The 19,801-nt window shown below is 40.6% G+C and overlaps 1 protein-coding gene across 7 annotated transcripts in view; it reads left to right on the forward strand.

Annotated features, from left to right (window-relative positions):
* frmpd3 (FERM and PDZ domain containing 3) overlaps positions 1-19,801 on the forward strand; it is a 781,596-nt gene that overhangs the window by 736,777 nt on the left and 25,018 nt on the right. For all 7 annotated transcript variants that reach the window (XM_039765859.1, XM_039765862.1, XM_039765860.1 and 4 more), the window contains 3 exons: positions 10,387-10,518; positions 14,841-14,960; positions 16,186-16,322. In XM_039765859.1, coding sequence (XP_039621793.1) covers positions 10,387-10,518; positions 14,841-14,960; positions 16,186-16,322 — 389 coding nt within the window. The remainder of the gene's footprint in view (positions 1-10,386; positions 10,519-14,840; positions 14,961-16,185; positions 16,323-19,801) is intronic.

The raw sequence follows: 19,801 nt of genomic DNA on the forward strand, positions 1-19,801 counted from the left end.
GTGTGAAGATCGGCGGATCACTCTGGATGCTCTCACTGCTGGACTTGGCACCCAGTCAACTACCACTTGTTCCCTAAGTTGAAAGAACATTTGTCCGGAAGGTGATTCTGCTCCGACGAAGAGGTGAAAGATGAGGTTCAACGCTTCTTGAAGGACATGGGCATTCTAAAACTGCCACAGCGTCTACAAAAATGCATCAACTGAAATGGCGATTATGTAGAAAAATAAATCATTCTTCAACCTTTAAAATTATGTAAATATTATAGAAAATAAACGGTTGTTTGTATTTCTAAATAAATAGGAGACCTTACTTTTGGGATTGCCCTCGTACATACACACACACATTGACTTTTATATATTGTGGCCCCCGACCGGGGCTGGAGCCCGGCCGGGACGCCCAGGAGGACGTGAGGAGGGCTTGGGCCTCCTCCAGACCGCAAGGGGGCGTCCGTCCTGGTTCTGTTGGGGGCCACGGGTTGAGGGCATGGAAGCCCTTCCCTGTAGGGGCCCGTGGTCACCGCCAGGCGGCGCCCCGATGCCGGTTTATCCCGTGCGGTTGCCGGTTGGGGCTGGAGCCCGGCCGGGGACGCCTTGGAGGACCGGAGGAGGGGCGAGTGCCTCCTCCAGACAGAGTGGGGGCGTCCGTCCTGGTTAGGCAGGGGGCCTCAGGTACAGGGCATGGAAGCCCAGCCCTGCAGGGACCCGTGGCCACCGCCAGGCGGCGCCCCAGTGCGTAATTATCCCGGGAACCCGACGCTTCCGCCACACCAGGAAGTGCCGGGGGGAAGACTTTATGTGGCGCCCGGAGAGCTGCCAGGAAGGCAGCCGACACTTCCGCCACGCTGGGGCGTGGCCAAGGAACAGATGGCGGAAGCACCTGGGGCTCATCCGGGGCATTATTTAAGGGGCCGCCTCCCTCCAGTCATGGTGTGGAAGTCGGGTGGAAGTGGACTGAGCAAGAGGAAGGACTGGAGGCGGCCAGGAAGGCACAAGAGACTGTGGGCCTGGACTTTGGGGAATTCGGTGCGAGAAGGCACTGGGGGTGCACGTGAGCCATTTTGTAAATAATATTGGTGAAAATAAATGGTGTGTGGTGAAACAATGTTGTCCGTCTGTCTGTGCCGGGGCCAGCGTTCACAGTGGCGTAGCCGGCAGGATGCTCCGCCTGGTGCAAGGCGGGGACCTGCATCAAAATCAAGAATGTCTGTGAACGGCCCGGCGCAGCAGCGCCCCCACTCTGTCTGGAGGAGGCACTCGCCCTCCTCCGGTCCTCCAAGGCGTCCCGGCCGGGCTCCAGCCCCAACCGGCAACCGCACGGGATAAACCGGCATCGGGGCGCCGCCTGGCGGTGACCACGGGCCCCTACAGGGAAGGGCTTCCATGCCCTCAACCCGTGGCCCCCAACAGAACCAGGACGGACGCCTCGCGGTCTGGAGGAGGCCCAAGCCCTCCTCACGTCCTCCTGGGCGTCCCGGCGGGCTCCAGCCCCGGTCGGGGGCCACAATATATAGTGTGGAATGACCCCCGGATACAGACAGGTAGACATGTTGCAAAGCACCCCCACATGTTTATTTTACACACTATCTATACTAATAAAAGGCAAAGCCCTCACTGACTGACTGACTCACTCACTGACTCATCACTAATTCTCCAAGTTCCCGTGTAGGTAGAAGGCTGAAATTTGGCAGGCTCATTACTTACAGCTTCCTTACAAAAGTTGGGCAGGTTTCATTTTGATATTATACGTGTAATGGTCATAACTGGAAGCTATTTTTCTCCATTTACTGTAATGGAGTTGAGCTCGAAAGCCGTGGGGGGCGGAGTTTCGTGTGACATCATCACGCCTCCCACGTAATCACGTGAACTGACTGTCAATGCAGTGCGTAGAAAACCAGGAAGAGCTCCAAAAAGCGCTGAAGAAAACATGCATTATATAATTGAGAAGGCAGTGAAACAATAAGAAGCGAGCAAGTGACATATACAACCATATTCATGAGTGCTGCTACTTTGGAAAAACAAGGTGTAAACCTAAAGTTTAAATTAAGTTCATAGACAGGCTGCCGCTGGCGTTTGTCATGCCCATGGGTAATGCGGGATACAAGTTTAATGAGAGGACGCAGGATATAAACGAGAGTTTTGATCACTTTAAGTTAAAATTACACATGAAGGGCTGTGCTTATGCAAATTCCGAGAGACTGTGTTTGTGGAGGACTGACAGTTAAGGCGGGTGGGGGAGTCATGTCATCATCTCCCCTCCCATTCACCTCATTTCGCTCTGAGCTGAGCAGCAGTGTTACGGAAGTGACTTTGTGACGCTGCCACCAAATACTCACAGAAAAATCCACAAGTTAATACACACGCTTTCTCTACAGTAACTCCACACTGAATCCTCCAGGCACTACTTACAAAAGGTTACATTGACAATCGTGTTACGTTATTTTTAAAATGTTTCCTTTTCTTAGCACAAGCACAGCTGAGAAGCTTCGATGCATACGCTCCATAACGCGTTAAAAAATCACGCATTTAATCACACTTTGCAATACAAGCAAAGGGGAACTTCTGTCAATACATGATTTCCTGGTACACCGATTACATTGATTAGCACTTTCCGATTCATTTTACCGTCGCACACCCTTGGTTTGAGAAGAAGTATGAAAAAATATGAGGTTAACACAGAAAAACAGATCACCAATTGAAGCTTTATGAATAATCAATTCGCCATCAATAATTGTTTTGGTAAAGCCATACTCAGTGTAATCCTCCTTCCATTTTATAATTTTTCCACCACTAGCAATGATTAAATGAAGGGTAAAAAAGTAAGAGGGAAGCGAGGGTGACTTATTCAGGCAGGCAGGCGATGGCTCAATAGCTCGGATTTGGATATAAGTAGGTTCTATTTAGTCGCCAGAAATATCTTTGTTAGGAATGGAAGTTGAATTTAGTCTTTAAATTTCTGTGGTAAAGAAAAAGTTACGCAATGATGACTAAATTTAACTATATAAAGTCAAATGTTTTATATATAAAGTCATTCCCGAATATATAAAGTCAAACCTTGATTATGTAAAGTCACTGTCGGAATAAATAAAGTCAAAACTTGAATATATAAAGGGCCGGGAATATATAAAGCAGGGAACTTACCTCCCGGTCCAGTCTGTCCAAGGAGACGTCCTCGCCATGGCCTCCCTAGGCGACATGCCGTCCCGGGCGCCTCCAGTAACGGCGCGTTCGCTGGAGCCCACTGTCCTCTTGCTCTGCCCATTGTCTTCTCTCACTGAGGGAAACAGCTCTTCTGCGGACCGGCGGCGGTCCGTGGGTTGAGTGCCTCTCGCAGGGCTGTATGCACACCGCTCCCGCGGCACGTGGGTGGGCTCCCCTGCTGCGCTGGGCCATCCACAACATTTTTTCTTAATACAGGTCTCCGCTTTGAACCAGGCGGAGCATCCCGCCGGCTACGCCAGTGTGGAACGAGCCCCAGACACAGACAGGTAGACAAGTTGCAATGCACCACCAAACGTTTATTTTACACACTATATACAATAAAGTGCACAAAACCCCCAAGACTCCCCAAAGTCCAGGCCTCACACTACAAAATGCCTTCTCTCTTCAGGCCGCCTCTTTGCCTCTTCCTAGACCTCGTCCGTCTTCCACCCAACTCCAGCCTTAAATGAAGGGAGGCGGCCCCTTATATAGTCACCCCGATGTGGTCCAGGTGCTTCCCGGCAATCTTTCACTGGCACTTCCCAGTGTGGCGGAAGTGCTGAGGTCCAGGGCTCTGTAGGCATTGGGGCGCCCCCTGGCGGTGACCACGGGCCCCTACCGGGTTGAGCTTTCAAACTCTCTATCCATGGTCCCCAAAGCAACCAGGGCGGTCGTCCCCTCGTGGTCTGGAGGAGGCGCAAGCCCTGCTCCGGTCCTGCTGGGTGTCCCGGCTGGGTACCTCCCCCAGCTGCGTGCCACAATAGATTTGGGTGTATGCCTGGTTTCTCTGCAAATAAGTATAAACTTAGAATGAAACAAAATTTGTGTATTATGTCACAGAAACTGCTGTTCTGTTTAGATTAGATAAACCTTTTTCATCCCATTGTCAAATTGAGATGCATGCTGCAGCAGAAACATACAAAAAGGATACACAGTGGTGGAATGATCCTGTGGCTAAAAAGACAGCACCTCCTGGAAGAGATTTTTCATGATGGCATCCAATTTTGCCATCACCATCTTTTCCACAATAGCTTCTATTGTGTCCCTATGATGGAGCAGGCTTTCCTGATAAGTTTGTTAAGGCATTCCTCTTCTTTTGAGCTCAAGTTGTTTCCCCATGAGACTGCAGCATAGAATACCATGCTGGCTACTATGGACTGGTAGAACATTTCCAGCAGCTTGCTGCACACATGAAATGACCTGAGTGCCCTTAGCAAGTACAGTCTGCTCTAGGCCTTCTTGTACTGCACCACTGTGTTGTCAGACCAGCCCAGTTTGTTTTTCATGCGAACAACTGACACTACTGACATTGCTGACACTAGCAGTCTAACCCAAGTCATAAGTGTTAAGATGTCCAGCAATATAAGAATTTGTTCTCGTTCAGGTTAAATGCTTTCAGAGATAGCATACCAAGAGCATACCGTGTTCTGTGATCCTGGCAGAAGCAAGCTCCAGACTTCATTAGAGTATGCTGTCTAAAATCTTTTTTATGGTAGCCAGTCTCTTTTCATAACCATTCAGCTTTTGCAGTGCAGGAAACTTGAGAGGAAGTGTGGTCTCAGCCATTGTTAAGATATTTCAGAGGTGTAGTGCTGAATCCTTTAAAAAGGTAGCCAGTCTTTATTAAGAATTCCAATAGTAAGTAATATAGAAAGTACCCATTGTAAGAGATGGCCGGCAGCTCAACCAGGCCAGGACACCCGTGCGATGGAAGAATGGGTGAAAGCAGATTTTCAAGGACCCTGCCTCCACCAAAATGCTAGATGGCAGCTCCCATGGACTGCAGCGGTGCCCTGGATTCCCGTAGGGCACTATGGGACATGTAGTTTAATATCAGAGCCCTGCTGGGTGCCATGGGGACTGCCGGGGGACACTGCAAGGGGACCGGAGGAGATAAATCTCATCCATAACCCTGAAGTACTCCCAAGTCACGAAGACGGAAGCTCCAAAGGACTTCCGGGCTGAAGAAAAATTTAAGTCCTCGATCTGACCCGGAAGAGCTGGCAAGTCACGTGGGAGGAAGAACAGAAGCACTTCCGGGTCAAGAACTATTTAAAGGACTGCTGTGAAACCAGCCGGCGAGCCGGAGTTGGGAGGTGTGTGACAGAGCTTGCTGGGAGGTGTGGAGGAGAGAAGAATTGTGTATTGTGAATATTATTGTGTTTATTACCTGTTCTTGTGCTTGTGGTGCTTGGAGGGCACCGTTTATTAAGAAGAAAGGCATTAAAAATCATCTTGGTGCTTTTAACCTGTGTCCAGTGTATCTTTCTGTTGGGGTTAACCCCTAGCATCTTACACCATACAACAAGTAGTTGTATGGTGTAATAGTTTAGGCTTTTCCAGGATGATCTTGTCCACCAATAAAAAAAAGAACCTTTGGTGGCTAAAGTGCCTTTTGCGGTCACTTTCACAATAAAATGCTAGAAAATAATACAGAGAAATGTACAGTACTGTGCTTAAATTATCTATTTTAATATTATATTTTTAATAGTTACCTATTAGACAAAAAATTTACAACTTCCATATTGTAAGTGAGACTTTGGAATTGCCTAGTGTAATTAAGAAAAACAACGGAAAGTGAATTTAGGGATTAAGCAATGCCTTACAATAAAATGAACAACATGTCCACACTTGTCTTCTAAATATGATAGAAAGGTGAAAATAGTGCTTTGGGAGCTCTTGTAGACTGAGTTTATTGAAGCAAGATTGACAGGGTTGCCAATCTGTGAACGATGGGGAAGGATTTTGAAAGAGAATATCATTTTCACATGAAAAACAGCCGTGAATCCTTTACAATACTGTTAAAACGTTGCAATTCCCATTCAAACACTATTTCCCACCACACCATGCAAGGGTTATCTTGATGTTCATAAGTGAATATATAAGGAGAGAAGAATAGATTGTTTAGTGTTAGAGGGGCAAAAATAAACTGTGTGGAAAGGCAGGTCCTGAAAGATTACAATGAGCAAAACATTTTTACATAGCACCTTTCATACCAAAGGTACTTAATGCAGTAAACAAGGTTATAGCCCATAGCAATATGAGATGGACCCTGGGGAACTACTGAATAACTGGAAAAGGCTATAAACATCCAACAACAAGTCAGATTATAATATAGCAAACTAAATTTACAATGGAAATATTTATCTAGCTTGTTCCTGCCTTGAAACTGTGTTCCACATAACATGTTTCAGCAAAAATAAGCAGTTGTAACTCGTCATATAGTTCAAGTCACAACATAAACCATGAACTAGTCATGAAACAAGATGCACTTCTTCCCTGAAGATACACAATTTGAGACTTGAATCAAGTCCAGAAATTTTTAAAAGTTTAAGCTGCTTGTATACTGTACATAATTTAATCATAGTGCCAAAATGAGCCATTCCCTGACCCATAAGTAATGGGCATAAGGTTCAATAAACCATCCTGGATGGGGTGCCAGTCTATGTTAGCTAATCCATTTCATAAAACATGGTAAAACAATATGAATGAGCATTGACGTATAGTTTTTTTAGCAACAATTCTTTACTGGTGAATGGATCCTCTCTATCTGAAACAAAAGTTTTGAGAAGTCAATATACAGTAGAGAGATTAATTTTGCATTGTGCTTTTCAGATATATAAGAAAATCCTGAATGCATTGGGAATTTTAATGTGTTCTGTCTGTTGCTGCTTAATTCATATAAATTTGCTTATTTTTCACTGATGTTGTGACGTAGTTAAATCCTTTTTGGTCATGAGTGACATGGCTCATGGTTAATCCAGCAGCCATAGCACTTGCACTTCAGAACAGAACAGGTAGTCCACCTGAAGCTAAGCATGTTCAGGCCTAGCCAGTACTTGGATGGGAGAACATCTAGGAAAAGCTTGTGTTGTTGCTGGAAGAGGTGTAGGTTAAGCCAGCAGGGGGTGCTTACGCTGTGGTCAGAATATGCAGTGACAGGGACACTGGGCTGTAAAAATGGCACCATCCTTCGGATGAGATGTAAAAACAAGGTCCTGTCTCTCTCTGGTCGTAAAGCATCCCTGGACATCTTTCGTAAAGGGTAGGGTGTTTCCTGATGCCCCGGCTAGATTGACAATCATGGCCTAGTCATTCTGGCCTCCTAATCATTACCCATCTCTAATTGGTTAACTATCCCTCACACCTCTTCACCACCTATTAAAAAATATGTGGTGAGTGAAATGGCACAAAATGGCTGCTACAACGTCATCCAGGTGGATGCTGGACATAGGTAGTATTTGAACTGGCTCCCTCATCTCTCCATAAAGGACTTTGAGTGTCTTGAAAAGTGCTATATAAACATGGGTAATTTACAACTCTAATTTCCACTCAGAGTCCAAAAAGCATCTCCTTAAATCATCTTGACTTAAGAATTAGACATACTGTATATAAACAAAAGACCTGTATATGTGGTCTGCTCACGCTCAGCCACAGCAACTAGATGGCACATGCATGCTCTTTTACATTTTTTCGGCACTTGCACACACCTCACTTCTTACTATGAAAGACCTGTGTGCAGAAAATGCCACCGTGCAACAACAACGTTGTGCTAATGACACAGATGAAGAGACACAACATTGAAACGAAGCAAAGAGTGCAGCTCAGCAACATGCAATTAAAACACCTCAGCAACGGAGGGCAAGGTTTGAAGTTTTCATTAAAAACCTTGTCTATCTGGAGGTATTTTTTCAAGACAAAGATTAATAGGATCCATATGTCAGCGAGAAGACTAAGATATGGTAATGCCAATGTCTTCTTATGAAAGCCAGTGGGGCAGCAAGCACAGGTGGGTCCACGTCCTCGGCACTGGGTAATTCTTAAGAGTTAGCTGATGCCTATCCAAGTACAGTGGATCCAAGTACTATTTGCCCCCTTCCTGATTTCTTATTCTTTTGCATGTTTGTCACACAAAATGTTTCTGATCAGCAAACACATTTAACCATTAGTCAAATATAACACAAGTAAACACAAAATGCAGTTTTTAAGTGATGGTTTTATTATTTAGGAGAAAAAATCCAAACCTACATGGCCCTGTGTGAAAAAGTAATTGCCCCCTGAACCTAATAACTGGTTGGGCCACCCTTAGCAGCAATAACTGCAATCAAGTGTTTGCGATAACTTGCAATGAGTCTCTTACAGCGCTCTGGAGGAATTTTGGCCCACTCATCTTTGCAGAATTGTTATAATTCAGCTTTATTTGAGGGTTTTCTAGCATGAACCACCTTTTTAAGGTCATGCCATAGCATCTCAATTGGATTCAGGTCATGACTTTGACTAGGCCACTCCAAAGTCTTCATTTTGTTTTTCTTCAGCCATTCAGAGGTGGATTTGCTGGTGTGTTTTAGGTCATTGTCCTGTTGCAGCACCCAAGATCGCTTCAGCTTGAGTTGACGAACAGATGGCCGGACATTCTCCTTCAGGATTTTTTGGTAGACAGTAGAATTCATGGTTCTATCAATCACAGCAAGCCTTCCAGGTCCTGAAGCAGCAAAACAACCCCAGACCATCACACTACCACCACCATATTTTACTGTTGGTATGATGTTCTTTTTCTGAAATGCTGTGTTTCTTTAACGCCAGATGTAACGGGACATTTGCCTTCCAAAAGTTCAACTTTTGTCTCATCAGTCCACAAGGTATTTTCCCAAAAGTCTTGGCAATCATCGAGATGTTTCTTAGCAAAATTGAGACGAGCCCTAATGTTCTTTTGCTTAACAGTGGTTTGCGTCTTGGAAATCTGCCATGCAGGCCATTTTTGCCCAGTCTCTTTCTTATGGTGGAGTCGTGAACACTGACCTTAATTGAGGCAAGTGAGGCCTGCAGTTCTTTAGATGTTGTCCTGGGGTCTTTGTGACCTCTCGGATGAGTCGTCTCTGCGCTCTTGGGGTAATTTTGGTCGGCCGACCACTCCTGGGAAGGTTCACCACTGTTCCATGTTTTTGCCATTTGTGGATAATGGCTCTCACTGTGGTTCGCTGGAGTCCCAAAGCTTTAGAAATGGCTTTATAACCTTTACCAGACTGATAGATCTCAATTACTTCTGTTCTCATTTGTTCCTGAATTTCTTTGGATCTTGGCATGATGTCTAGCTTTTGAGGTGCTTTTGGTCTACTTCTCTGTGTCAGGCAGCTCCTATTTAAGTGATTTCTTGATTGAAACAGGTGTGGCAGTAATCAGGCCTGGGGGTGGCTACGGAAATTGAACTCAGGTGTGATACACCACAGTTAGGTTATTTTTTAACCAGGGGGCAATTACTTTTTCACACAGGGCCATGTAGGTTGGGATTTCTTTTCTCCCTAAATAATAAAAACCATCATTTAAAAACTGCATTTTGTGTTTACTTGTGTTATATTTGACTAATGGTTAAATGTGTTTGATGATCAGAAACATTCTGTGTGACAAACATGCAAAAGAATAAGAAATCAGGAAGGGGGCAAATAGTTTTTCACACCACCACTGTACTGTATACAGTAAAACTCCTAGGGCATCTTTGGGATGTTTTTTGTCCCAAAGACCACATGCAGCTAGTATTTGTATATTCCATACTAGACTGGCATACTAGTCAGGAAGACTCTTTATTTCCCTCCTTGTGATTTAGGATTACACTACACTGAATTATATGGAAATATGAACAAGTAGTTACTCAGTTTAAATTTGAAAAAGATAAAAATCACTTCTATAAGAGCAGAGTTTCTGTTTTTTTATGTTTTAAACTGTCTAGAAATGTAATAAATGTGAAGCAAAGTGTTTTCAATTGAGTATTACATTTACATTTATTATGCTGTACTACCTTATCAGTCTTTGTGACAGCTCTTGAATTATACATTTTTTTTCTGCTATGTTATATTCTTCCCCCCTCTATCTATTTCCTTACCTTGATGTATTTTAATATTAACAATGAGCAAATTTGTATTTCATTGACACTTTGTCACAATTTTGGCCAGTGTTGGCATTTATTAGCAATAAACAGGATAAACCTGCTGTAAGGTCTATTTCAATTTGCCAAAATTGTAACACTTAAAGCTAAGTGTTACTTACCAAGAAGCATGAACAACGCTACATTTATATTGTGTTGACTAGCCGTTGGCATATTGTTTATATGAACAAGTACTTCCCCCTCCACACAAGAATTATTTCAGATGAACCATCTCATTCTTATGAAATCTGCTTCATTTTTAATTGCAGGATGTGATGGTGTCTCTGCAAGATCGACTATCCCTCCGCTATATTGAACATTTTGCCCTGGTTCTCGAGTTTAGCGGCTCAGATCAGAATCACCGTTTGCACATTCTCCAGGACAGCCAGCCTCTTACTCATGTAAGCACTGCAACTGAATATTTCTTTTTATATCATGAGTGTGTGTAAAGGAGAAGGTGCTTACAGTGCTCTTTTGCATGGATTGTATGAATAAGTATAACATATGGGTCATTGAAATGCTTTGTCAGCATGCACCTGCAAAAGTTAAAAAAATTATGTTCACCCTGGAAATCTGGAGATCTTCACAATGTTACATAAAAAAAAACACATTCAGAACACACCGATTACTTTTCCTATTTAAAATTATTACACAAGTAATAGCTTAAAGGTAGTAGGAAGTGGCACAAAGTATGTTTAAACAAGATGCTTTCAGTTCGCGGGTTAATGAAGCAGTTAACATGTTAGCATGTTCAGCGTCACGTCTCAATATGCTGGGCAGGCCTTGTTGCTTATAGTAATGGGATAACATGACTACAAGCTGAAGGATCATTGACTCTGAAGAAGAAGTGATTTTTCATATTTCAGTAACACCAAAAATATCTAATATTGTTGAAAGGGAAAGTGATTTAAATGGGAAATAAAACCAGTGGAAGGCCAAACACAAAGGCAGTATCGCCTTATCCCCCCACTGTCAGAGCCCAGATCACTCTTTTTGTATTTATTATTTTGAGATAGTTGGAACTGGACTACAAATGTCTGCCATGTAAACTTTGATTGAATTTGGAAAATAAAACTTATTATAAGAAATTGTCAAAAAATCTCCTGACTTATTGATTTGCTGGCCAACAAACATGGCAGCCATTAAGGTACTATTGTGCCATTCCTGAGCAACAGATCTTTTTGAATGAATTGTTTTAATGAACTCAAAATAATGAATCACTTTTGTACAATACCAATATACAATTTTTTTTTAAAAAAAGGGTTTTGTTGAAACTCACAATAAAGAAGTGCACAAAATTGTATATAAATTTGCCAGCAATCATAGTCCATATTGCAATTATTGAATATAAACATCATCAGTGACATTTTTATTTAATGTACTTAAATGCAGAGTGAATCACATTATATGTAAAAAACAGATATTCTGTTGCTTACCCATACAGCAGAAATGGAAGAAATCAGCCATGTTCTAGCTGTCCTTTTTGAGGCTTTTTTAAAACTCTTTCTTTAGCTTTAATCTTTTTCTCAAAACTATTTTATGGTGTGCAGGTTTTCCAGCTCTAACCGCTTCTTTGATGCTCACCTACATGCTGCTCTTCAGTACAGATCACTTCCATTTCAATCTGATTTTCTTTGTCAGAATCAAGTTGGAAACATGCCAGGTTAAACAGACCAGGCCATGCTATGCTAACCTCAGCAATATTTGCCAAGCTTTTGCAAGCCAGTAGTGAGGTATAGTGCCTCTTGGATCTGGGAAGTGTCCGATACACCCTCCATGGGAAGTGCCCAGGGGCATCTAAATTATCTCAACCAGCTCTGCCTGATCTGAAGATGGAGCAGTTCTCTGTGCAGGAACCTCATTTCAGTTGCTTCTACCTGTAATATCAATCTTTTAGTCACTATCTTGAGCTTGTGACCATACATGAGGATGGATTTGCAGGGTGACGAGTAAATCAAAAGCTTTGTTCACTATTCACTACCATTAAAGTGCCCAGTTTCATTGCACACTAGCACAATCACCTTTAGCCCCATTGATGAATAAGATGCTGAGGTATTTAAACTCCTCAACTCAAGAAAGCTGCTTACCCTATATATGTAGAGAACAAGCCACTCTTCTATGGCAATGACCACAGATTTGGTTGCACTAATTCTTATCCTACCCACATTACACTCAGTTCCACCTATCTGAGCCGGCTCAATGCTAAGTGGTGATTGATGGACAGCTCAGTACCCCTCTTTACCAAAGATGGCCTCAGATCAGATGATAACCCTGCAGAGTTGCTCATTGAAATTTGGCCTGAGATTACTGACGGGTGTGCTCATGAGCATCCTTGTATTTGAGTGTGGTGTTTATTATGAACAATTCATGACTAGCACAAAAGTCCAGTTTAGCTCCAAGTAGATTCATCATTCCACACAACAGCATTGACATCTACTAGTGGACTACTGAATCAGCACATGGTACTCTTTTGAGTACCAAATCCAATGTTTCTGAAAAGGCTGAATGCTCTACCTAGTTATTTGGATCCATACACACAAACACCAGTGAAAGTTTTCCTTTCTACAACTTGAAGGTGCGCTGAAGCAAACCTTCTGTCCACTGGAACAAACGTCAACTGTATAGCTGGAGGTTTGTAAGAGTTCACCCATTTGCAAGGGGCCTCTCTTTTGTAATTTCAAAGTAGAAGAGGGAGAGATAAATAGATAAAGAAGGTTGACTAGAGTCAATAGTCTCTGTAGCAATGAATCTGATTATATCTAGCTTTTCTTTTCAACCTCTCCTATGAGCTTCTGCTATTTTGCAAAGGAGAAGTTAACATTCTGCATTCCACAGGCCTGTTTCCTTTGTCACAGTGTGGTAGTTCTGGATTCAGCCCACTCTTATGTCATCCTTCACTTTATGGGTGATGATCCCTTCAGGTTACATGAGTTTACCTGACAACCAAATTTCTAACTGGAGAACACCATACCCAGGTCTCAAGGAGCTGCTCACAGTTTACCAGTTTCAGGCAAGATCCTTTGTGATTAAATGAGAATAACTTGATGGTCATTTATAGATTTTTCTCTGTCTGGTGTCTACCCTTAGACCAGTTTGTCAAAGATATTATAGTTGGAATACAGAGGAAGACAGTCACAGTCTTGGGTCACATACCAACCTTTAACTCATAATTCACCAAATCAGTAATAGTTAATTGGAAAAAAGACTAGTGAAGATTATCCGCTTAAAAAAATGAGAAATATGACAATGGAAGGATGGATGGATGGATGGAGTTACATATAGATACAGAATGAAGTAGATTAAAATGACTAAAAAGAATATAATTTGCAAAACCTTTTCACAATTTACTACCATTACTTTAATAACAAGACTCCTTTATGTTTCTCCTCATGGATCCAGCACCCAAAGTTTGACTCTTGTGTCCATGTTGTCCTCACATTGGTGAGGGTTTTCCTCCCACATCCATAAAAACATATTGATTAGGCTAACTTGCAATTCCAAATTGGTTAAGGTTGGTTGTGGGTCCGTGCATAACTGGGCCCTGTAATGTACTGGTACCTGTTTCCTGTCTTATTCTCAGTGCTAACAGGATAGACCTCGGCCCCACGTGATCCTGAAGAAGATTTAGCCAGATTGAGAATGTTATTTTATTTCCTTTGGTACATCCAACTTGATCATGTCAGTCTAAATTTGCATTTCTTATGTTCTCAAGTTTTTAATCAGTTAAAAGGCTTCAGAGAGATACAGTAGCAAGTTTAAAGCACACTCACGTCAACCATGGCCATTCATCATCCCATGCAATTACATCTGTAGTGTATTCAAGAGCTCACACTTCCCACTGGAGTGGATTGTAGTGTTTCTATGGGTGGAAGCAAGATTCTGTTTTCATCAGTGCAGCTGCAAAAAGAACATGCTGTGCCATGGCAGAAATTCTGACTCTAATTCATGCCATTTCTGCTGCTTCAGTTTCATCTACACAGAGTTGCTTGCAACATCAAAGGAACTGTCCTCCCACCTGAGAAGCATGACATTTGTTATTTAGCAGATTACTATGCCAATGCTTAATACAGGTCACATTTATTATTATTTCATTTAATACAGATCCTTGATTACATTTTATCTGCAGCACAGAGGTTTTAAGGATTTGCTATAGTGTTTCCAGTAGTCACTTATTGCTATGAGACATACTGTACATAGAACTCTTTCAAGGTCTTATTATATATAAGTCACTAAAGGATGCATTATGTGTAGCCCCAATTCTAAAACGTCACTGGTGCTTTGCCTTAAGCCCAAATTGTGTTCCTTAAGATCTTGTTACATAGCAGTAACTGACTAATTGAAGCATTCTATATAGCCTGGATTCCACAGTATTGCTCCTTTTTAAAAAAAAAAATCATTTTATTTCTCATATAAATACAACTGCTGCTGTTCAAATGTTGTCAAAGATGAATATTTGAAAAAAATGCACAGAATATATGAATGCAGCGTGATTGTTTCTTTCAGTGAGGCATATCATAATATGAGGAAGTGTGTCAAAATCAAAGAAATATCCATGAATCAGAATGTATTATTAAAAGCTCATTCTGTTCTGTCATGGGTGTAATTGAAATCACTTATGTTCTATTGTTATATCAAGAGATCAAAAGTAATACACAATAACAAGAGATGGTAAAAAGTACAACCTGATTTATGTGAACAATAACCCGGACTGCTCTGTTCTCAGGTGGTGCAGCGGACCTACTTCCAAGGAATGAAGTGTCTCTTTCGTATCTGCTTTTTCCCAAAGGATCCGGCAGATTTACTGAGAAGAGACCCGGCTGCTTTTGAGTACCTCTACATCCAGGTGCTGATGACTGTGATTTTATTTCTGAGCAATTTTTCTCGCTTTTAGATAAGATAGCCATACTCAGTGAATGTCTAAACAGAAGACACCCTATATGGAATCAAAGTATCACTTCTTGATTTTGTTTGATTTCTTTGTTATGCTTTTGTATTTGATGTTATATTAAAGAGATGAAAGACTATCCATGTGTATCCAACCATTTCCTTAATCTTATTTCCATTATAGAATCACAGGAGCTGAGCTGATCCTGGTGGCATTGGTGCAAGGCAAAGACCAGGATGCCATTTAACCTAAGAATTTTGCATCTTTGGATTGCATTTGTGAAACCAACTCACTGATCACTGTACCATACACAAGAAAGGGTTAAGCAAATGCTCAAACTGGTGGTTCAGAGGCTAAGGATCTGCAATGATATCGGGAAGGTTGCCTGTTCAAATCTTATTACTGTCAGAAGGGATCCTACTCTGTTGGGCTCTTGAGCAGGGTCCTTAACTTGAAAATTGCTCCTGGGGAGCTGTACAATGGCTGATCCTATTATTCTTAAGGTCACATGAAAAGACAATTTCCTCTCAGGTATTAATGAAGTATATCAAATGAAATAAATACCAAATAAACAGCACCACTTGACAGAACAAACACTGAACTTGTTACCCTAGCTATAAAATCGATTGACGACACACCGACATTGATAATGTTTCTCAACTATAGCTTTTAATAACTGTAAAATCGTGTCAGTTTTCTCATTAGGTTCTCTCAGAAAAAGACCAAAATACCTTTTTTTAAGAACTTCCTTTTCCTTCTAAAATCCCAACCACTAACATTTTACTGGAAATTACCAACAACGGGAATGTCAATCAACATTAATATAAATTTAACTTGTTGCTGAACATACAAATACACAACACTAACAAAAGTTTTTTTTTTTTCAAAAGTGAAATTAAAAAAAGTACTTCAAATATGTATGACAAAAAGTTATACTTGGAAAAAAAATTGAAAAATGTTTCCTGCCTTGTATCATTTGCTGCCAGGACAAGCTGCAGCTTTCTGCAACATAAGCAAGGTAAAAGTGGGGAAAGGAAAAACAAAGGATGGGGAGAATTTTTAGTGATATGTAGAGGTCATCTTTCCTGTTCTTTATCAAAGACCTTATAATGACAGAAAGACGGATGCATTAATTTATGATTGACTGATTTTGCAGACAAATTTTATTTTTATTTTTCCTTAGAGCCGCAATGATGTGATTAAAGAGAGACTGGGCTCAGACTGGAAGTCGGAAGTGACTCTTAAGCTCACAGCGTTGCATATCTACATCACTGTCTCTGCTGCCAGACCTAACCAAAAAATATCTCTGAAGAATGTGGAGTAAGTGTCATCTTTCATAATGCATTTTGTATCTCAGAGATGTTATCTTTTTAATGCAAACGGACATCTTGGCAGCTTTTAATTTCGTGGCAATAATATCAATTCTTATTGATTTTTACCTTTGACCTTTCTTCATGATTATTTGATAGCTTCACTTTTTAGCTTAGCAATTTTGATTGCTAAACTTCTGCCGAAGTGACTGCCAAAATATGCTCCATTATATTATTTATGGTCAGTAGTGAATAATTATAATGGAATTAATTAAGATTCATTGTGTATGTATCATTTATAGGTTTGCAGTGGTTCAGACAGCATTTAACATATATTTGCACATAGCATGCTTAGTATATTAATGACTAGTAGTAAATGTATTTAATACATCAAGACTGTTTATGCCTGTATTTATTGAACATTTGGCAACAGTTCATAGAAGCTTACACATATATACATATTATAAGATCTTTTAGCACCCAGTTTCTTCAGCTTATTAAAGGAATCTGAATTATAAATATCATCAGAGATATGGCAGATAGAAAAGTAATGAACATTGCTGTCTCAGTATATTTCTACAAGCCCAGTTGGATTCATGCCACTGACTCACGGTGGGTAGTTGACAGCACAGAAGGTGAGGCCATTTTCAGTTTCAATGAGCCTTCTGGAATGAACGAGTTCTCCTGGCCTAACTCACTTGCACATTCGCTCCCACTTTCGCTCTCAGCTGGAGACGATGCAGCAGCGTCGGGTCCCAGGAAGTCTGTGCTTTCACCTGTCTGTTCCAGGTCAGACTCTGGCAGGCCGTACCTTGAACTTGGACTTGATGAAGTTTTAGCTGTCTTTTCCGTTTCTTTCCAAGCCATTTTTCTGCCACTCATTCTTATATATGCTTATGTATACTGTAATTGAACCCCCTCGGGTTGAGTAAATACGATATATTTCTGGCCAGTCCAAAATAAAAATTGAACAACTATTAAAGGATATTAGAAAATGAAAATGAAAGTTTCAGTGACCCAAAAATCATTTTATTTCAGCACTGTGCCCACAAAATGTATAAATGTAATGGTCACACTGTAGGTATCCATTAGAAAGGATTATAAGCGTCTAGTAACATTGTGAACTAGGCTATTAGCAATAATAGCACTAATAAATTATCATTACAAGTAATAAAACTCTTAATATACTGTACGTCATCATAATATTTTGGTGTATTAGATCCAGTTAAAAGAGCTTATGGTTTATAAAATGCAGACTATTAAAAAATGCTTGTAATGGATACCTAAACTCAAGTGTCACCCGTGCAATATTAATAACACCATTGTATACATGGACACCTGAGCCAGTGGGACCTGATTAATGGATGAAGCGCTTGAACAAACAGGGATTTTGCAGAGGGGAAGGTGCCAGGTTAAAGCAATGTCTTTTTTAAGTCTGCAAATGTCTTGTTTTGATTCATTATACCAAGCAGTGGTGTGTATATATTGTAGTATATAAAATGTGTGAGAAGCAGATTATCCTCTCAGTCATTTCCCAAATAACATAGCAATTTTGTCCTGGTTAAAAATACACATGCACCACAGTGTCCTTTAATCGGAGAGGCAAAAAACAAATAAATAATGGCTGAAAAGGTTTGCTAGGTTGCAGAGATGTTCCAACTACAGACAACTAAGCATACTTCTTTAAGAGGTCCTTCATGTGGAAAACAAGTCTTCATTCATTAATTTTTGCAGATTTGTTCAGCAAGGATTTATTATTCACAGTTGTGAAGAATTCCTTAGCCTCAGTCAGGTAATTCTTCTGAATTAACAAGCAGACAAAAATATGCAATTAAGAGGCTACCAAATCCCATATTATTCATAACAATTTCTACTCTTTTCTGGAATAAGAGTCAGTTAGGAGAGAAACAGTACTAACCCTTTAACAACTTGGTGTTTTTTCTATTTACTTTCCACCGTGTACTATTCATTTCAATACAATTTATTATTGTATACCACTTGTAACTGTGTTGGTTGAGGATTTCCATGTAGTTCAAAATAGTTAATATGTAGTTACTAAAAAGTCATTCCTTCAACATTATGACTTATTGTGCAAGAAGACAATCCACAATCTTAGTTTAAAGGATTTTAGTGAATTTCAAAAAAAAAAAAAAACACTTCATACAAAATTAATGCACACAAAAATAGGGAAGAAAGGAAACTTCTTGTTGATGATATTCTACTTGAGGCTTAAGTATCTAGGTTACATTTCTGAAGATTTCTGTGTTTGTACATATGGTCGTAAAACTGTTTGTCTTTAATGCCTACCTGACTAACAGCTCATGTTTCTCTTTAGCTGTCTAACTTCAATCTAAGGGCTATCCTATTATGACACAACATTAAGAACATTCCATTGCCTTAAACCATTAAAGCTAGATTTTTTTTTTTATTTATTATTTTTTTTATTAATTTTATTATAATCAATACATAGTAATCAAGTTTTTACAAAAAAGAATTATGCTAAGAACAGATCGATCCCCACCCTTGAGAGAGAGAGCAAGCCAAACGGTGTAAAATTTAAGGCTTTTAAAAATACCTAAATCAACAAATTCTCTGTGCTTTATAAACTCATTTCAAAATATTACTGATTAGATCCTGCCATGTTTTGAAAAAGTCTGCACAGATCCTCTAACTGAGTATTTGATTTTTCCAATTTCAAATAGTATAACACATCGGTTTCCCACTGACTTAAAAGAGGAGAGTTTGGGTTCTTCCAGTTTATCAGAATAAGTCTGCGTGCCAACAGTGTAGTGAATGCAATCACAATTTGTTTGTCTTTCTCCACTTTAAGACCCTCTGGAAGAACCCCAAACACAGCTGTTAATGGGTTAGGAGGGATTGTGAGTCCAAGACTGTCTGAGAGGTAATTAAAAATTTTTGTCCAGAATAATGTTAATTTGGTGCAGGCCCAGAACATGTGACCCAGTGAGGCTGGGGCTTGGTTGCAACGTTCGCAGGTTGGATCATGCCCTGGAAACATTTTGGAGAGTTTTAGTCGAGACAGATGTGCTCGATATATAATTTTGAGTTGTATAATTGTATGCTTTGCATATGGAGCTTGAGTGAATTCTCTGCATTGCTACTTTCCACTCCTTTTCTGATATATTAATTGAGAGGTCATTTTCCCAGTGTCCTCTTGGATCTTTGAAAGGAAGGGATTGTAAAAGGATTTTATATATTGTAGAGATGGAGTCTAACTCCTTGAAATTGAGCAATACTTTTTCCAGCGTGGATGAGGGTGCAAGATGAGGAAAATCTGGAAGGTTCTGTTTAACAAAGTTCCTGATTTGAAGATAGTGAAAGAAATTTGTAGCTGGAATGTTAAATTTGGACTGTAATTGTTCATAGGATGCAAAGACGTTGTCTATATAAAGATCTCTTAACAAGTTAAGTCCAAATTTTTCCAGATATTAAAAACTGCATATGTTTGTGAGGGTTGAAAGAGGTGGT

The sequence above is a fragment of the Polypterus senegalus genome, chromosome 10 (assembly GCF_016835505.1).
Source record: "Polypterus senegalus isolate Bchr_013 chromosome 10, ASM1683550v1, whole genome shotgun sequence".
Taxonomy (NCBI): Eukaryota; Metazoa; Chordata; class Cladistia; order Polypteriformes; family Polypteridae; genus Polypterus; species Polypterus senegalus.